The following is an 18,246-nucleotide window of genomic DNA, read 5'->3' as shown; positions in this document are numbered from 1 at the left end:
GGTGGTTAAATCCAAATATTCTGAAGTGATTTGATAGGTGTGGGTGAGAAACAGATCTGAATACATGGATTTAACCACTGGAGTCATATGGATTACTTTTATGCTCCCTGTATGTAGATTTTGGAGTTTCAAAATTTCAATTGACAGCATTTGTGGCATAATGATGATTGGCACAAAATTAATTTTGACTCAACCCTCATTAGGCACTCAATGTAAAGTATGTCAATGGAATTGAATGTGGCCAATTTTTGGAGGGTTTAAATGCAGAAATGTGAAGCTTATATATATATATATAGAGAGAGAGAGAGAGAGAGAGAGAGAGAGAGAGAGAGCACTTAATTTAATTCTTCTGTTAAAACATAATAATATTTAAATATTATTTAATATTATAATATTTTAGCTGTAAAGTTGTTTAAATCGTTATTGTACGGTTGTTTGGGTTTACGGAGTTACGTCGTCATGGCAACAAAGTTGTAAATTTAGATATAAATTTACACAGATATGGTTAATAAGTGATTTTATCACACAAAAATTCTTCAAAAAGTTTATTCAAGACTTCCTAATAATAATAATACATTATTTTACTTTATAAGCATAATCATTAAAATTGATTGCTGGCATTGTAATTATGTGGACACAATTTAAAGAAGGGTAGGCTATAATTCAAAATGAATGTATTTTGTTTGATTAATCATAAGCATCTTTCTATAACAAAAGTTTGAATAAGAAACGTAAAACAATAGGAATGAGAATATCAGATCTTTAAGTTTCCTGTTAGTTAATTTACAGTGATCACTGTATTTCAGCAGAGCAAGGATAAAAAATTATGGTGGGGTTTGACCAGAAATTGTTGATTGCAATGGTCAGGCTAAACTGTACTGTTTGATGAGGGATTTAATGTAAATCACAGAACTAAGAGTTAAAAAAAATACTCGCTCATACAGGACAAGCACAACAAGTACACGAAAAGTTATTATTTTCTCTTCTGCTTAATTTGATATTTTGCTGATTGTGGTACAAAAAAAAAATCTTGGTCATCAAGTAACAGTTATAACTCCTTGTTCTGCTATTCTCTCCTTCCTATTTCTTTGGAACTGAAACTGCATAACTGTATGTATATCCAACCACATCATCATGGTATGACAAAAGAGATGCTTGGAAACTGGCTCTGACTAGGAGAAAAGAGGTGCGTAAGAAAAGGAAACCAACAGCACTGGGTATATGTGGGTTTGTTCAATTTTAATTAATGTTAGTCATGGCAGGACTCTTTCTTTTTTTTCTTCTTTTTTTTGCATCACTAGCTTTTAAGCCTCAGAGAGTATGCCACCTTACTTTCACATTGTGTGTATGTGGCATTACTTGTTTAGTCAGTTTGTGTGCAAGTGAGTTTGATGGAGCTGCAGCAGAGGTTTCCTGTGTCTGCGAATGAATATGAAGATGGTGAAGAGACGCAGAATAGAGATGCTGTTAAAACAGAGGATCTTTATCAATCTCTTCAGTGTCCACCTACTACAGCCCACAGAACTATTAGCTATACAACACTGGCCTCAGGTAAGACAACAGGAATGGATGGATGGATGCATGGAGTGAATGAATAGGAGACAGGGCACAGAGGGAAAAAATAAGCTTTTCATGGATCCTTAATCTATATTAATGTGTGTTTTAGGAGAGCGTAATTGGAGGAAGTATGGATTTTTGCTTTTTGCTGTGAACATTCTGATCTCAACCATAATCCTTGTCATTGTGGGGCTGAACTGTAAGTTTGAGCACTGAAGTTTGGGTCCTGAATGCTATTTGAAAATAAGATAATTTCTGATGTCTCAATATTCCATTGTGTTTTCACTTTCCAGACTCTAACAACAAAGGAACACAACTTATACAAATAGCTGATGGACAGAGAGCAGGAGAAAAAGGTTTCTTTTAAATTTGACTTAATGCTGAGAAGATGTGTCACACACCCAAATGTCTCAAAATGTTCACACGTTTGATTGTGCTGGATAAGTGAGCAGTGTTGCATTGTCCAATTAACTAAACCACTAAACCAAAACTTATTTAAAAAGGATCTCTGTTCTGGCACAGCGGGTGCTTCTCACAAAAATGGATTAAAAGGAATAGTTCACCAAAAAATGAAAATTCTCTCATAATTTACTCACCCTTATGTCATCCCAGATGTGTAGACTTTCTTTCATCTGCTGAACTCAAATGAAGATTTTTAGAAGAATTTCTCAGCTCTTTTGGTCCATCCATACAATGTAAGTGAATGGGTGCAAAAATTGTGAAGCTCCAAAATCAAATAAGTCAGCATTAAAGTGATCCATTAGACTCCAGTGGTTAAATCCATATCTTCAGAAGCAATATAATAGGTGTGGGTGATAAACAGATCAATATTTAAGTCCTTTTTTTACTAAAATTTCTCATCCCTGCTCAGTTAACTTTCACATTCATCTTCTTGTGTTTTTGGTGATTCGCATTCTTCATGCATATCGTCCCCTACTGGACAGGGAGAACAATTTCTATCAAAAAAGGACATGATGGAATAGTTTACCCAAAAATATAAATTATCTCATTATACACTTAGTCTGATGCAGTAGTGGTTCTAGCTTGTATGGCGCCCTGGGTGAAACCCCCATTCAGCCCCACAAACAGAAGTTGGTGGACTTCAGGGCGCCCACTTTTTTGCCGCCTTCATGTCTCCCATACCTAAATCCGCCCCTGGTCTGATGCCAACCCAGATGTGAATGACTGTCTTTCTTCAGCATGAAGATTTTAAGAAGAAGATAGAGCTCTGTCAGTTCCTTATAATGCAAGTAAATGGGTGCCAGCATTTGGACAGTCCAAAAGTCACATTTAGGCAGCATCCATGCAACTCCAGTCGATCAATTAATGTCTTCTGAAGCGAATCGATAGGTTTATGTAAGAAAAACGTAGATAATTAAAATGTTTTTAACTTTAAATCGGCACTTCCGTCCAGGGCTCTGATGCTGTTTGAAATGTCCGAAATCTCGCATGACGTTCGTTCTTCTGTTGCAAATAAGCGCCACTTCCGAATTCTTGTGTGAACTCACAAACGTGCTCACGTGACAGCTATAGGATGCGTCAACTGCTGTCAGGAAGCGCTTTTTAAAAGTTAATAACAGTTTTAATTATCTATATATTTTTTTACACACACATATCGATTTGCTTCAGAAGACATTCATTGATCGACTGGAGTTGCATGGATTAATTTTATGCTGCCTTAATGTGACTTTTCTGATGCCTTTGTGCATTTTGGAGCGTAAAATTTTTGCCACCCATTCACTTGCATTGTGAGGACCTACAGAGCTGAGACATTCTTCTAAAAATCATAATTTGTGTTCTGCAGATGAAAGAAAGTCATACACATCTGAGATGGCATGAGGGTGAGTAAATGAGATAATTTTCATTTTTGGGTCAGCTATCCCTTTAAACAACTTTTTTAATGATTTGCACAAGGTTATCTAAATACTCATAATATCTTTATATTTTTATATTTATGTAAACTAAAACCTGTGTGATACTTACTGTTTAATGTTTGTGTTACTTTCAGAAGTGTGGCTTCTCCATGACAATGTGTTTTATTTGTTTTGGAGTGGCCATGTTGATTGCAGCACTGCTGAGACATTCTGTTCTGAGAGGAATGCCAGCATGGCCATTTTAACAGAGCATAACATGGTACAGTGGCTATTCACCCATTTCTCTCTCCTGCACAAGTAATACAGCAGTCATAAAGTGATCAATATGTGACATGAGTACTACTTTGTCAGATATAACGGAGCAGGTTATTACAGAGCTTAAGAAGTCTGATTATGAGATGATGTAGAACCATGTGAAAGAAATGGAATGAAATGAATTCACATTCTAAATAATGCAGTGTTTCAAATAATTTAATGTGGGTAGTTTTTAACCACACTGCCAGATAGACAGGACAGAACACGGGTTAAACTAACTTTGCAAGCAGACAAGGATGCACATTTATGAAACATATTAGCAATATACTGTATTTTGACCACAATGCTTGGTAAATGTTTCCTTATAAAATGGTTATAATATACATGTTATGTGTGTACATGCATATGGGCAGGTGTGGTTGCAGTCCAAGGCCAATGGAAAACAATTTTTGGTCTCAAGAGCCTCTTTAGAGGAATCTGGAGACACTGATTCAACACATTTGGTAATATGCTTGAAATCTACGATATGAAATATTATAATATATTAATAGAAATTATAATAATTTTTTTTCAACACAAATTAAAAACAATTATATTTATGTACGATTATTATGAACAGGCAATAACCACAGTCAGCGAGTCTAAAAAAGCAACAATTCAATGGTGTTAAGGGATGATTAATTAGAAAGATAATTAAAAAACAAAACAGAGTATGGGTAAAGCTGCAGGAGACAAATGTCTACTTTATACAAAACTGCCTGGGAGAGTAAGAAGAAATGTGTTAGAATAGGAAATGTGGTCTGTGGTTGTGAGTGTGTGAGCAAGTGGAAAATGTTAATACATTATAAAAAGGTATAAATTCATTTAAAGAATAATAATTTAAACCTCCTTAATTTATGGGCTCATTTATATATTTTTATTTATTCAAATTGATAAAACAATTACTGTATACAATATTCCTGATTATACAGGAATGTTATAGCTTTGTGTTGCAATGTTCATTGAACACTTGATCACATGTCATTCTGACTACACTTAGGATGAAGATGTGGATGATTATGTGGGGTGCGGCATCATGACCTCTGATGTTGATACGGATCAAGGAGAAGGATTTGTGTGTGAGAGGGTAGTGAATACCATCAATAGATCTCATACGTTTTTTTAATGCTGTAACAGTACTATTGACAATACCCTAACAATTATAATTAAGGGATTTCACAAGGGTTTGTTGCAATTTGGCTCTGCTTCATATTTTCTACAGGTCAATAATGTTTCTTAAAAATGCCACCTAGAACAATAACATCTTTTTTTGTTTGTTGTTTTTAAATTCACAATGAAGATGAAGTTCCACTGAGGGCTCTGCACTGATCATAAGCAGCTTATATGGTCAAATTACTCATAAACCTGTCAATATTTTGATTTGTGTCTTTCTATTGTTTGTTTTAAATATAGCAAAAATGAACAAAATGACTGAAAATACTTTCTGATATTAAAAGTTTGTTTTGTTTTGTATTTTGTTTTTCAAGTTGCCTATGTCACCATACCAGATTCAATAGCCTACAAATTAAAGGGATAATTCACCCAAAAATGAATATTCTCTCGTCATTTACTCACCCTCATGTCATCCCAGATGTGTATGACTTTCTTTCTTCTGCTGAACACAAATGAAGATTTTAGATGAATATTTCAGCTCTGTAGGTCCATTCAATGCAAGTGAATTGTGTCCAGGCCTTTGAAGCTCCAAAAAAACAATCAAGTCAGTATAAACACAGCACTCCAGTGGTTAAATCATTGTCTTCTATCCCTTTAACAGCAGAGCTCATCCCAAGAGAAGCTTAAATTGTGTTTGTTTCTCCTCACAAAACATCAAGAAGAATAGCTTATGTAAAAAGTTTGTTGCGTTTGACATCATGCTTTTGGCTTGGCACCTACTGTACCGTACCAGTTACAGCACAATAAAACCTTTCAACACCCCTGCTGGTGTTGTATTACAAATCAAATCTGCATGGAAAAATTACCACAATGGCTGCGACTGAATACATTAAAATGCAACATTGAGCTCGTGCTGACACTAGTGTAAGGGGGAAGTCAACCACTGGTCCAATGTGAAATCATGTGCATTGTATGCACAGGTCAGGCTGAAAGCCTTTGGACATGCTGCTGTAAACACCCAATGACTGCAGGCACATATTTACAAGGGTCAAATTTCTGCTCAAGCTGCAGAGCTTTTGCGATTACAATATGAAATTGAATGCAATTTTCTAATTTACTTGGATTAAGATGTCACTAGGTGTATTCTCATGCAAATCTATTGGAATATGAAGAGGGGGCTGGGCAAAGTCAGAGGTGATGCCAGGCGCAAAGAGTATTCTTGAATTTTAAAGGCTTAATGAAGTTCTTCAGTCTTTTTAAAGTTACTGATGGTTAATGCTAACTGTGTAAAACTACTGAGACTTTGGTAATTGTGTAAAACTACTGAGAGTTTGGTAATTGTGTAAAACTACTGGTAGTCACAAGGAATTTTGTACTCTGTATGGTTTAACTGAGGCTATATGGTAAATAGCACAGTGTGCCATATCAGAGACAAACATATCCGACATAGTCACACATTCAGTTTGAAACTGATGAACAATTTCAAGAGAAACGTGATTACAGTTATTTCAACTTTACACAAGACGAAGAGTCTAGAATGCCCGAAGCATTTACAACCTCTATCCTAAGTGTTTCTTGTAAATAAACTGCATTAGCTTATGTGTACATGCAGTATCACAAACAACTATCATCACGTGTGTTCTATGATAACAACAGTGTTTAGCACACTTGCAAATTTAAAAATAGGTTGTTATAGTACTCTTTACTGATTTATAAATTAGTGACATTTCTTTTGTTACAATTATTTTTTTTTTATCACATCACTCTGTTTTGCTCAGCCTTGCTTTTCATACGCAAACACATCGACTTGCAATGTGTATATCTCAATCGCTATTTTTTAGTTGTTTACAGTTGCTACCAGCTCATTCTTCTGAAATGTTGCGAGTTCGTTGTAGCAAAGTAAATAAACAATAGTGACGGTGTTCACTGATTTTAGAATTAAAGTTCCAATTGCAATCCTCCCTTGAATACCAGAATACATTTTTGGATGATGTTATCTCAAGTTTAAGTTTGATCTCTTGTCGCTTGGGCGAACAAAGTTCATTAATTTAAAGAGCAAGAGATTTAGTTTCTCGTATCCTGCCGCTACCACTTCCCTGATACACATGTGGTTTTCTCTCATTTCTTTAGCCCCACCGGATTTTTTCGGTCTCCGTTCTAACAGTGTGTATTTCGACCCGTTCTACAAAATGTGTCTATATGGGGTGTGTCTGTGCTTTCCCTCAACACTTCTAATAGGCAAAAAGAATGGACTTACCACAGCAGATGAAGGCAGAGAAGAAGACCAAACCTCATGTCCTGTGTGGAATGGAACTGAATGTCGCGCTTCGGAAGACGTCACTCGCTTGTGGTTGGGAGATCATGGAGGTCGGTCACCACTTTTGTAGGGGGACAACCTATCGGTTCGGAGTGGATCATCACATCGGGTTCACCACTTTGTAAGGGGGAAGTCACCAACTGGTCCAAGGACGGTATCCAATGGCGTGGCTGAAGGTCTCCTGCGTGTTCTGTCTTATCGTGCGCGACATTAAATAATACTTTGATTATTTGATTTGAGTTCCATGTTTTATTAATCTTATCATTAATTCTTTTCTTTATTTCATCTGACTCCAGTTATGAAAAACCTCGTTGATTAATCTATGCTCTGAATTTTAGTAATTCTCTCTTCTAGACTGCATTTGTTATTTCAATGTTATTTGGGTCCTGTGCCGGCCGGACACAGGTCCTTTAACTACAAATTCATCAGTTTCAGATATTAGTAATTTTAGACTAAGTCCTTATAGGTTCTCGGCTTTATCCGTTTAGTCTTATTTGGCTAAGTTCTATAATAGATTCTCGGTTTACTGTTTAGCCTTTTACATACTTAACTAATGGGTTACTTCTGAAGTAGCTTAATTAAGCCAACTCTGACCATAGATTTGTAGTTAACAAGAAATATACTAGAAAACAGTCCTTCAGAATGAATCATAATAACAATTTATTTACCTGGTAATGGTAATACATTCAAACAATCCAATTAAAATAATAAATCAAACTCAAAGCTATCAGTGAACCAAGCATAATAATATAATTAAAGTTGTATTCCATTCAAACATTTACCAAACATAAGAAATACAAATTGCAATTACCTGGTAGTGAAAAAATTACATGCAAACGACGAAGCATGGGAGATCTGATTTACAGATTCCCAGAGCTTCTCTGCCATCCTTCCTTGAGTACCAAACGATTCCATTGTTATTTCAGATGTGCGTGTTTGATGTTATTTAGGATTTGGTTTCCAATTTAGGGAGTTGTAAGTCGACCTTTGATTGAGTAGGTTGTTTAATGCTTACAAAGAATACACCTAATCTGCATACAGCATCTGGTCTCTGTGTGAGATTTGGGAGGGGCATGCCCCGGATAGGATACTGTATTTTATTAAGTTCTGAAATCTTATTTGTGATTTGACTTTGCTGAAAGGGAATGAGACCATTTTACCAGTTGCACTGAGACCTCTTGAATGATACCAAACATGTATGATCAGAAAACCTTTTACATTACAGAACAGGATAAGTCATAACTTAGTTTTTAGTGTCCTTAAAGTGACCTAAGGTGAGAGAGAGAGAGCAGATGTGAGTGTGATTTGCGTTTTATGGTCCCCAATCAGTGGGGTGTGTTTTCTCAGGTGGAGATGCTCCTCTGTGTGAGAGTTTTATGACGTTGGTTCTCGCAGAGTTCTTTGACTTTCCCGGAAGTGATGCCGATAATTTTTGTGACAGTCTTACACTAGGATCACAACAAATGCAGATGTCCATAAATGCAAGTTTGCCTACTATTCAGCAACAAACAAATGTAAGGGTCATCACAACCACAACAGGACAGAAAATGTGACTGGACTGCCATCTTAAATTCTGGTAATTCTTTGGAAAGAGGCAAACTACTCGTGAGCAACCCATCCGATAAAATTCCAATGGCAACGTATTTTTATTTTTTTATTTTTAAAAAAGAAAAATCAAAAACCCTCACCCAACCCATATACAGAACAGACCAGACTTGCAAAGGGATTCGTATGCACCTAAACACTAATTTTTGATACATGACAAGAAGAAAGAAAAAGACAAAAGAAAAGCAAGAAAAAGATACTCCTAAAACAGATACACTAAATAACATAAAACAAGACAGAATACAATACTGTCAAAAATAAACAGGAGTTAACTTAACTTTTGGAAATCTGTTCAAGGAAGGGGCCCCAAATCTCAGAAAATTTACCAAGAAATCTAGAATTTTATTCTAGAAATACGGACTCTCTCCAGTTCAACGGATGACACCACGTCAGAAAGCCAGTTTTTAAAACTGGGAGAAGAGACAGACTTCCAAACCCTTAGTATAATCCTCTTGGCAATTAGCATCCCAAACATTAATGCTGATTGTTGATACTGAGATAACAACCCTGCAACATTAGAAAAACCAAAAATAGCTAATTCAATATCAGGCAATAGTTCAGCATTATAAACTATGAATACCAATGAAAAATGTCCTGACAGCTTGGGACAAGTCCAAAACAGACAGTGACCCTTCAGAAACTTTACAATGATCATAGAGAGGTGAAATTGTTGGATAATTATTATGAAGCTTTACTTTTGAGTAATGTAGTCTGTGCATGACCTTGAATTGAATTAACTCTAATCTGGCAATTATAGCACATCCATGTATTATGTGCAATCCCTCTTCCCAGATATTATCCTCAATCTTAGCACCTATGTCCCTCTCCAATGCATCTTTAAGGTGTTTGGAGGAAGTTGAAATATAAGAAGAAAATAAGGACACAAATTGTGAGATCAGATGTTTAGTCTCCAGAGACTGCCACAAAAGACTATAAAAAGGGTGGACACAGGGTTCATAAGCATATTCTTAAAAGGTATTTTTGACAAAATGACAAGCCTGAAGATAGCGGAAAAAATGAGACTGTGATAGATCATACTGTAACATTTAAAAGGACGGGCAAGAAGGAGGTGGGAACCGGCTGAACAGTCAACGTAAAGTTTAATGATATAAATGAACCTAAAACAACATAAAACATAAGTACACACAGACACACATGCAGCACGGCCGCGTGCGTCTCTCTCTCTCTCTCTTGAACTGGCATCTCCGGCCCCCCTTTATCTCACTCTCCCGCTGATCATCTGTTTCAGCGCCGGCCGTGCACTCTCATGGCCCGGCCACGCCCTCCTCCTCGCCACACATACTTAATGTGTACCTGATTGAAAGATGAAAAGTGACCATCAACATAAAGGTCTTTTACAGAGGTCAAGCCCTTACTCCTCCAAACTGAAAAAAAAAAATTATCTGATCGAGCAGGTGCAAAATTGTGATTTTCACAAATTGGTATATTGGTTGAAGGTTGTGAAATTTGTAACACTTTTTATATTTGCTTTGATATCCTAAGAGAGTTATGAATTGCAATGTTTTTTGAAAATGACTTTCTAGGGATATCGGCACTGGAAAACAATAAAGCTAGAAATTAACTACTGGAAATGGAATGCACCTTCATAGACAGCCATTTGGGATAGCTGCTAGTGATGCAATCTGAACTAATACTCCCATCCCGCCAGTGCATCAAAGCCCTAGCATTGGCTGCCCAATAGTAATGTTGAAAAACTGGCAGGCCTAATCCACCAACTTCTTTAGGCTTTTGTAAGTGGAATCAGGAGATTCGATGGGCCTTGTAGCCCCAGACAAATGGTAAAATTACAGAGTTAATTGTTTAAATATGAAGATGGCAAAAATATTGTTTTGAAAGAGATAAAGAAATCTGGGAAGGGAAACCATTTTGAATGCATTTATACGGCCAACCAAAGATAATGGGAGAATTCTCCACTTTTCAATACATTTTTTCAGTCTCTTAACAGATTCTGTAAAGTAAAGATGAAATAACATTTTAGCATCTTTAGGAATGACCAACCCAAAGTAGGTTAAATGGTCCTGACAAATTTTGAAGGGAAGGGAATTAATAAATGTAGAATTAAATCCATTCCCCAAGGGGATAAATACGCTCTTCTCCCAGTTAATAGAGTAGCCAAAGAAAGCACCAAATTTTTTAATCCACTCCATTAAAGAGGGCAGTGAAGGAGAATCTGCCATATATAACAGCAGGTCATCTGCATACAACGACAGTTTACACTCAACATTCCCGCTATACCTTTTATGTCTGTATGATTACGAATACAGATTGCCAGTGGTTCTAGGGCTAAATCGAACAATAACGTTCTTAGACAGTAACCTTGCCTTGTACCACTATGAAGAAGAAAAAAATCTGATTTTTCAGAATTAGTAATTATAGCTGATTTAGGGGTGAGATACAACATTTTAATGTTCCGATCCATCACCGCAAACATGTATCTCCATTCAGTCTGATCAAATGCTTTCTCAGCATATAAGGAAATAATGGAAGCTTTTGAATTCTTGTTATGTGTATCATAAAAAAACATTCAACAGGCGGCATACATTAAAAAATCAAAATCTGCCTGGAACAAAGCCTGTTTGATCAGGATGAACTAGGGAGATCACATGCTTCCCTAGTCACTTTGCTAGAACTTTAGAAACTATTTTTTGGTCACAATTGAGCAAGCTCAAAGGCCTGTAACTACAAGGTCAGTGCCATCCCTGTCTTTCTTCTGCAATATTCAAATGTGAGCTTCATACAAGGAAGAGGGTAACGTGTTAATCTCAACTGAGTGATTTAACATCCTAAGTATCAAGGGTGGAAGAATACCTGTGTGTGCTTTATAAAATTCAACCCCAAACCCATCAGGGCCTGTAGCCTTCCCATTTGGGAAGGACCTAATGGCTTCCACAATCTCAGGTTAAGTCATTTCAGCTTCCAATTCATCCCTAGATGTGTCAGTAAGCTCTGGGAAGGGAATGTCCTCGAGGAACCTATTTATGTCTGAATCAGAAAACTGACATTTAGAAGTGTACAGAGATTTTTATTATTCAACAAAACAATTGATTATATCTTTAGGATGTGTTAAAATGGCAACAGAATTGGATTTGACTTGAAATATGGCTCTGCTGGACTGTGAACCACTCAGCTGTCTTGAAAGTAATCTGCCCAGCTGGTCACCTTGCTCAAACTGTTTCTGCTTAAGTTTGAGAAGGTTAGAGATCCAGGAAAATGGAATTGTATTCGTATTTTAATTTGAGGATATTATTGAGGTCATTTTGAGTTTTTGAAGTTCTGTAGGCTTGTTCCATTAAAGGAAGAAGAGCCTTGATTTCAACAAGGCGATTCCACCTCTCTTTCTTGTGGGAGGATTCATAGGATTCTATGATGTTACCTCTTACAACTGCTTTGAGTGTCTCCCATAGAACCATTATCATTGATATCTAGGAAGTGGCTAAAAAAGTTGACATATATGATTTAAAGTGTGTGTCAGTTAACAAAGGATTAAAACGCCAAGAATAATGTGATTTGGGTAGAGAAAGATTGAGCAGCATAGATACAGGACTATGGTCAGATATTAAAATGTTATTATATTTTGACTGAATCATGCAAGGAATACGTTTTGAATTAATAATAAAATCATCAATTTGAGTGTAAGTCTTATGCACATATGAAAAAATGGAATAGTCACGGGCAGTTGAGTGAAGTTACTTCGACACATCTACAAGGTTGGTAGATCTAAGTAAATTATTAAGCATGCCTACAGAGTTAATGGTCGGTGGGACCTGCATTGAAGAATGATCTAAATGTGAATCTAAATAACAGTTGAAGTCACCGCCAATTAAAAAGTTAGTGGATCTGGAAGAATATAAAAAATCTTACAATAAAAACTTGGATCATCCACATTTGGACCACAAACATTCAAACATTCTGATCAGTTGAATGCCACTTTGGTATATATACATATACACTGGCAGCCAAATGTTTGGAATAATGTACATATTGTGATGTTTCAGAAGGAAATTGGTACTTTAATTCACCAAAGTGGCATTCAACTGATCACAAAGTATAGTCAGTATTTTACTGATGTAAAAAAACAGCACCATCACTATTTGGAAAAAAAAAAGTAATTTTTTATCAAATCTAGACAGGCCCCATTTCCAGTAGCCATAACTCCAACACCTTATCCTTGAGTAATCATGCTAAATTGCTAATTTGGTACTAGAAAATCACTTGCCATTATATCAAACACAGCTGAAAGCTATTTGGTTCGTTAAATGAAGCTTAACATTGTCTTTGTGTTTGTTTTTGAGTTGTCATAGTATGCAATAGACTGGCATGTCTTAAGGTCAATATTAGGTCAAATATGGCAGAAAAAAAAGAAACAGCTTTCTCTAGAAACTCATCAGTCACTCATTGTTTTGAGGAATGAAGGCTATACAATGCTTGAAATTGCCAAAAAACTGAAGATTTCATACAAAGGTGTACACTACAGTCTTCAAAGACTAAGGACAACTGGCTCTAACAAGGACAGAAAGAGATGTGGAAGGCCAGATGTACAACTAAACAAGAGGATAAGTACATCAGAGTCTCTAGTTTGAGAACTAGATGTCTCACATGTCCTCAGCTGACAGCTTCATTGAATTCTACCCACTCAACACCAGTTTCATTTACAACAGTAAAGAGAAGACTCAGGGGTGCAGGCCTTATGGGAAGAATTGCAAAGAAAAAGTCACTTTTGAAACAGAAAAACAAAAAGAAAAGGTCAGAGTGGGCCCGTTATCGCCACCATGTTCGGCCCTATGGCCAGTCCGCCCCTGGCTTTAGGTCCTTTTAAGCTCTGTTCACCTTTCCTTTCTGCAGAACATTAAGTGTAACCAACTTATCTGGGATTTATGATAATATTAACCACACCAAACTGTATAATTTACATTTCTTCAGTGTTTTCTTCTGGTGGGGAAAAAATGAAAAGATCAACATGTTTATCAAAACATATAATCACACATTTTGCTACTTTCGTATCAGTTAAAATCAAAAAGTGTCACTCAGATTCCTGCTAAGCTATATAAATCAGGACACACCATAGACTTCTATTGTTTTTTTACAAAGCTAAATGTAATGACTGTAAACTAACCCTCACATTTTATTCCCAGTCTATTGACATAAACACACACACACACACACACACACACACACACACACACACACACACACACATTATTAGAAACTGACACACTAATGCAGGGGTCGGCAACCTATGGCACGTGTGCCAGCATTGGCTCGCGGAGGGGTAATCACTGGCATGCCAACAACGGCGAGAGAGGAGTAGACTATTTTATTTATATAAATTCTGCACCTGCATTCCAATCTACATCTTGATGTAATCCCTCCGCATGATTACGCAGAGAGTTTTCATCAGCTGAATGGGAGACTAAACACTATTGAAGTGTGACGAGATTCGTGCAGTGCGTGCAAGCCATTCGCGCATCACAAGCCGGCAGCACTTCACTTTCGGTTAATCACGCGAGTAAACGCGCCCGCTTTGCTTCGGTCAGACTGCACGGATGACAGCCTACATTCTGTGTTTCATTTGTTTCTTTTTGCTTTCAGAACAACACGTCATGTAATAAGGAAAATGCCACAATTAATCCTAGAGATTTCCAATGCAGCATACAGGTACACCCTCCTTAAACCATGGTCACACTCAAAATTACATTAAACAATTAAAAGAGAAAACATAAACCAACATTGTGTGGTTCAAAAATCTGAGTCTATTCAAAATATAAATTAAACCTGGAAATAAAGTTTAAGTATTTTGCAGGTGCGATTTACCGAAAATGGCTAAATAGTTGATCGGCATGTGATGTGCGAATGTCTTGCACCCGCAGTGCAAGTCTCGTCACACTTTAATAGTGTTTAGTCTCCCATTCAGCTGATGAAAACACTGCGTGAACATGATTACATCAAGATGTAGATTGGAATGCAGGTGTGAAAAACTTCATATAAATAAAACAGCCTGCTCCTCTCTCCCTGTTGCTTGCGTGCTAGCGATTACCCCTCTGTGTGATATTGAAAAAATGTATGACATAATATAAAAAATATTTAAGATTCCACACAATTTCATGATCAGTAATCAAATAAGCAAATTTGTGACATTAACTGTAACTCATTTTGTACAAAATTACAGGTTTTCTTTCATTAAAGCACTTAAGATGCTCTGTGAAAGTTCATATGCAGGATCATGATTATATAATAATAATTGGGGTCTGCACAAAATGTTCACTGTTATGCTGATAATATCATTTGTAATGAAAAATAAATGATTAAAATCAGAAGAATAGACACAACCTTTGAAAAATCACATACATACGCATGTTTGTTTTTTGGGGGAGGGGGTGGGGATCGATTGCCAACCCCTGCTGTAGGGAATCATCAACTGGCTAACGACCTGAATGTGTTTTACTGTAGATTTGAAATGCCCAGTCACACAACCCACACCCGCTCCGACCTTCATAGCACACAAACATTTACACCTCCTGCCACCACACTCCTCCTCTCTCCTGCTACTCAACATGCAGTCAGTATGGGACTGCATTACATACTTCAGCATCTAAGCAGACAATGGGACTTATGCAAGGATTCTATTTGTTGACTTCAGTTCAGCTTTTAACACCATCAACCCCACTCTCCTATGGACTAAATTAACCCAGCTCTCTATTCCCGGCTCTATCTGTCAGTGGATCACCAGCTTTTTGACAGACAGCAGCAGCTAGTGAGAATAGGGAAATTCACCTCTAGCATATGTACAGTCAGCACTGGTGCCCCCCAGGGATGTGTACTCTGCCCACTACTCTTCTCCCTCTACACAAATGGCTGCACCACCAATGACCCCTCTGTCAAGCTCCTGAAGTTCGCAGATGTCACTACAGTCATTGCCCTCATCCAAGATGACGATGAGTCTGTATACAGAAGGGAGGTTGAACAGCTGTCCATCTGGTGCAGTCAAAACAACCTGGAGCTGAATATGCTTAAAACAGTGGAGATTATAGTGGACTTTAGATGGAGCACCCCAACATTAACCCCGCTCACCATTCTAAACAGCACTGTGGCATCAGTGGAGTCATTCAGTTTCCTGGGCTCTACCATCTCACAGGACCTGAAGTGGGAGACACACATTGACTCAATTTTGAAAAAGGCCTGCAGAGGTTGTACTTCCTTTACCAGTTGAAGAAGTTCAACCTGCCACAGGTGCTGCTGATGCAGTTCTACTCATCAGTCACTGAGTCTGTCCTCTGCACTTCAATAACTGTCTGGTTTGTTTCAGTTACCAAGTCAGGCATCAGAACATTTCAAAGGATAGTTCGGACTGCTGAGAGGATTATTGGCACTCCCCTACCCACCCTGATAGAACTGTTCACATCCAGAGTGATGAAAAGGGCTGGTAAAATCACTCTGGACCCCACTCACCCAGCACACTTCCTTTTCGAACTGTTGCCCTCTGGCCGGTGCTAAAGAGCACTGAGCACCAGAACAGCCAGGCACAGGAACAGTTTTTTCCCTCAGGCCATCTACCTCATGAACAGTTAAAACTGCCCCCAAATACTTTCCTTTGGTCAATACAACCATGTGCAATATTCAATCCATCCATTTCTACATATATCCACATTTCATTTATATTCTTTAACATATCCTACCTCTTCTTCAATACATTACATCACCTGCACATAATTGTATATAAAATATTCTAACAACATTTTTGCGCTATTGTATATTTCTCTTTTTTTATGTCACTATATGTACAGGGTTGGGGAGTAACGGAATACATGTAACGGGGATTACGTATTTAAAATATAAAATATAAGTAACTGTATTCCACTACAGTTACAATTTAAATCATTGGTATTTAGAATACAGTTACATTCAAAAAGTATTTTGATTACTGAAGAGATTACTTTGCATTTTATTGTCATTTGTTTCATTTAATGTTTAGTCCTTTCAGATGGAAAACATTTATACATATAAATTATGCGATCCAAAGTGCATTTGAACAGCGGTGAAACACTTTCTTATGATGTGTTACATTCACACGAGCAGACAGAGAAGTAAGTTTGAAGTAAGTTTGGAGCAGAAGAAATAGAAATAAACCTTGTGTAAATTGTCAGCTTTACGCTAAGATAAAATGCTATTTCTAGCCATTTTACATGCACGTTACCAGGCACGATCATATTTTTTATCAAGAAAATTCATGTTGGATCATAATTTCTTTTTTTCTAGTAAGACCTTTGATATTAGAGCAATAATCATATTCTTGATAATAATTTTTGTATTGTTTTCCTGTAAAAAATATCTAAAAATCCTTAAAACAAGATCAGTTTGATTTATCTTGTTTTAGAAACAACACTGCATAAGATATTTAGGTTTTTCAGAGAATGTATTTTTAACATGTGTATTTTGTCTTACTGTACTGGCAGAGTTTTTATAGTCAAAACAAGTGAAAAAATCTATCAGTGCTGAAGAAGTAATCCAAAGTATTTAGAATACGTTACTGACCTTGAGTAATCTAACGGAATGTGTTACAAATTACATTTTACAGCATGTATTCTGTAATCTGTAGTGAAATACATTTCAAAAGTAACCCTCCCAACCCTGTATATGTATATATGTTTAAATGTACACTACCGGTCAAAAGTTTTGAAACACTTATTCATTCTTTATTATAATTTTTTTCACATTTTAAATAATAGTAAAGTCATCACAACTATGGAATAACATAAATGGAACTATGGTAATTATGTTGTGATTAAACAAAATCTCAAATAAATCAAAACTGTGTTATATTTTAGCATCTTCAAAGTAGTCACCCTTTGCCTAGATTTTGCAGAAATGTACTCTTGGCATTTTCTCAACCAACTTCTTGAGGTATCACCCTGGGATGCTTTTTAAACAGTATTGAAGGAGTTCCCATCTATGTTGGCTGCTTTTCTTTATTATTTGGTCCAAGTCATCAATTTAAAAAAAAAAATAATAATTTTTATTTTTTATTACATTTTAGTTTTATAATGAAATAAATTAATATGGTGGCACAATTATATTTTTGTCTACAAAACTAATTTCAAACATTTAAGCATATGCCTTCAGATCAAAAGATTTTTAAGATCATGAGAAACATTTCAGTCAAGTGTTTCAAAACTTTTGACCGGTAGTGTATATGTTTGTATGTATGTATATACGTTGGATTTTCTTGCACTGGAAGCTTCTGTCACCATGACTAATTCCTGTGTGTAAGCATACTTGGCAATAAAGCTCATTCTGATTCTGATGATTGTCAGTTATTGTATATGCAACAGTTTTAAATTCAGGAATGTGATTCAATATGTTCTCATTTCTTACCAGGTACGTTGCTGAGAGCAGCCTGAATGTCGGTTCCAGTGCGAGGAACAATTGGAGAGAAAACTAAATCAATATCACTCTCCTTCTCTCCTTTCA

At 36.6% G+C, this 18,246-nt stretch overlaps 2 protein-coding genes across 5 annotated transcripts in view; one reads left to right on the top strand and one right to left on the bottom strand.

Moving 5' to 3' along the window:
• Positions 1–18,246, bottom strand: part of wu:fc27b11 (uncharacterized) — a 49,331-nt gene extending 31,085 nt beyond the window's left edge. Inside the window, exon 1 of the mRNA XM_051688451.1 lies at positions 18,151–18,246. The gene's annotated coding sequence lies outside the window, so the exon portion shown is untranslated. The remainder of the gene's footprint in view (positions 1–18,150) is intronic.
• On the top strand, positions 1,082–5,288 carry LOC127435159 (uncharacterized). Of its 4 annotated transcripts, none has more exons than XM_051688393.1 (7): positions 1,082–1,186; positions 1,302–1,551; positions 1,667–1,756; positions 1,851–1,913; positions 3,566–3,690; positions 4,100–4,189; positions 4,726–5,287. In XM_051688393.1, the coding sequence occupies exons 2-7, from the start codon at positions 1,392–1,394 to the stop codon at positions 4,849–4,851; spliced, it is 654 nt and encodes a 217-aa protein (XP_051544353.1). In that variant the 5' UTR covers positions 1,082–1,186; positions 1,302–1,391; the 3' UTR covers positions 4,852–5,287. The 4 variants fall into 4 exon arrangements, 3 of the variants coding, with proteins under 3 accessions (XP_051544353.1, XP_051544362.1, XP_051544371.1); XM_051688402.1 differs by having other exon boundaries at positions 1,094–1,186; positions 1,368–1,551; XM_051688411.1 differs by having other exon boundaries at positions 1,095–1,217; positions 1,368–1,551.

The sequence above is a fragment of the Myxocyprinus asiaticus genome, chromosome 4 (genome assembly GCF_019703515.2).
Source record: "Myxocyprinus asiaticus isolate MX2 ecotype Aquarium Trade chromosome 4, UBuf_Myxa_2, whole genome shotgun sequence".
Classification (NCBI taxonomy): domain Eukaryota; kingdom Metazoa; phylum Chordata; class Actinopteri; order Cypriniformes; family Catostomidae; genus Myxocyprinus; species Myxocyprinus asiaticus.
This window is presented reverse-complemented; position numbering and strand designations above follow the sequence as displayed.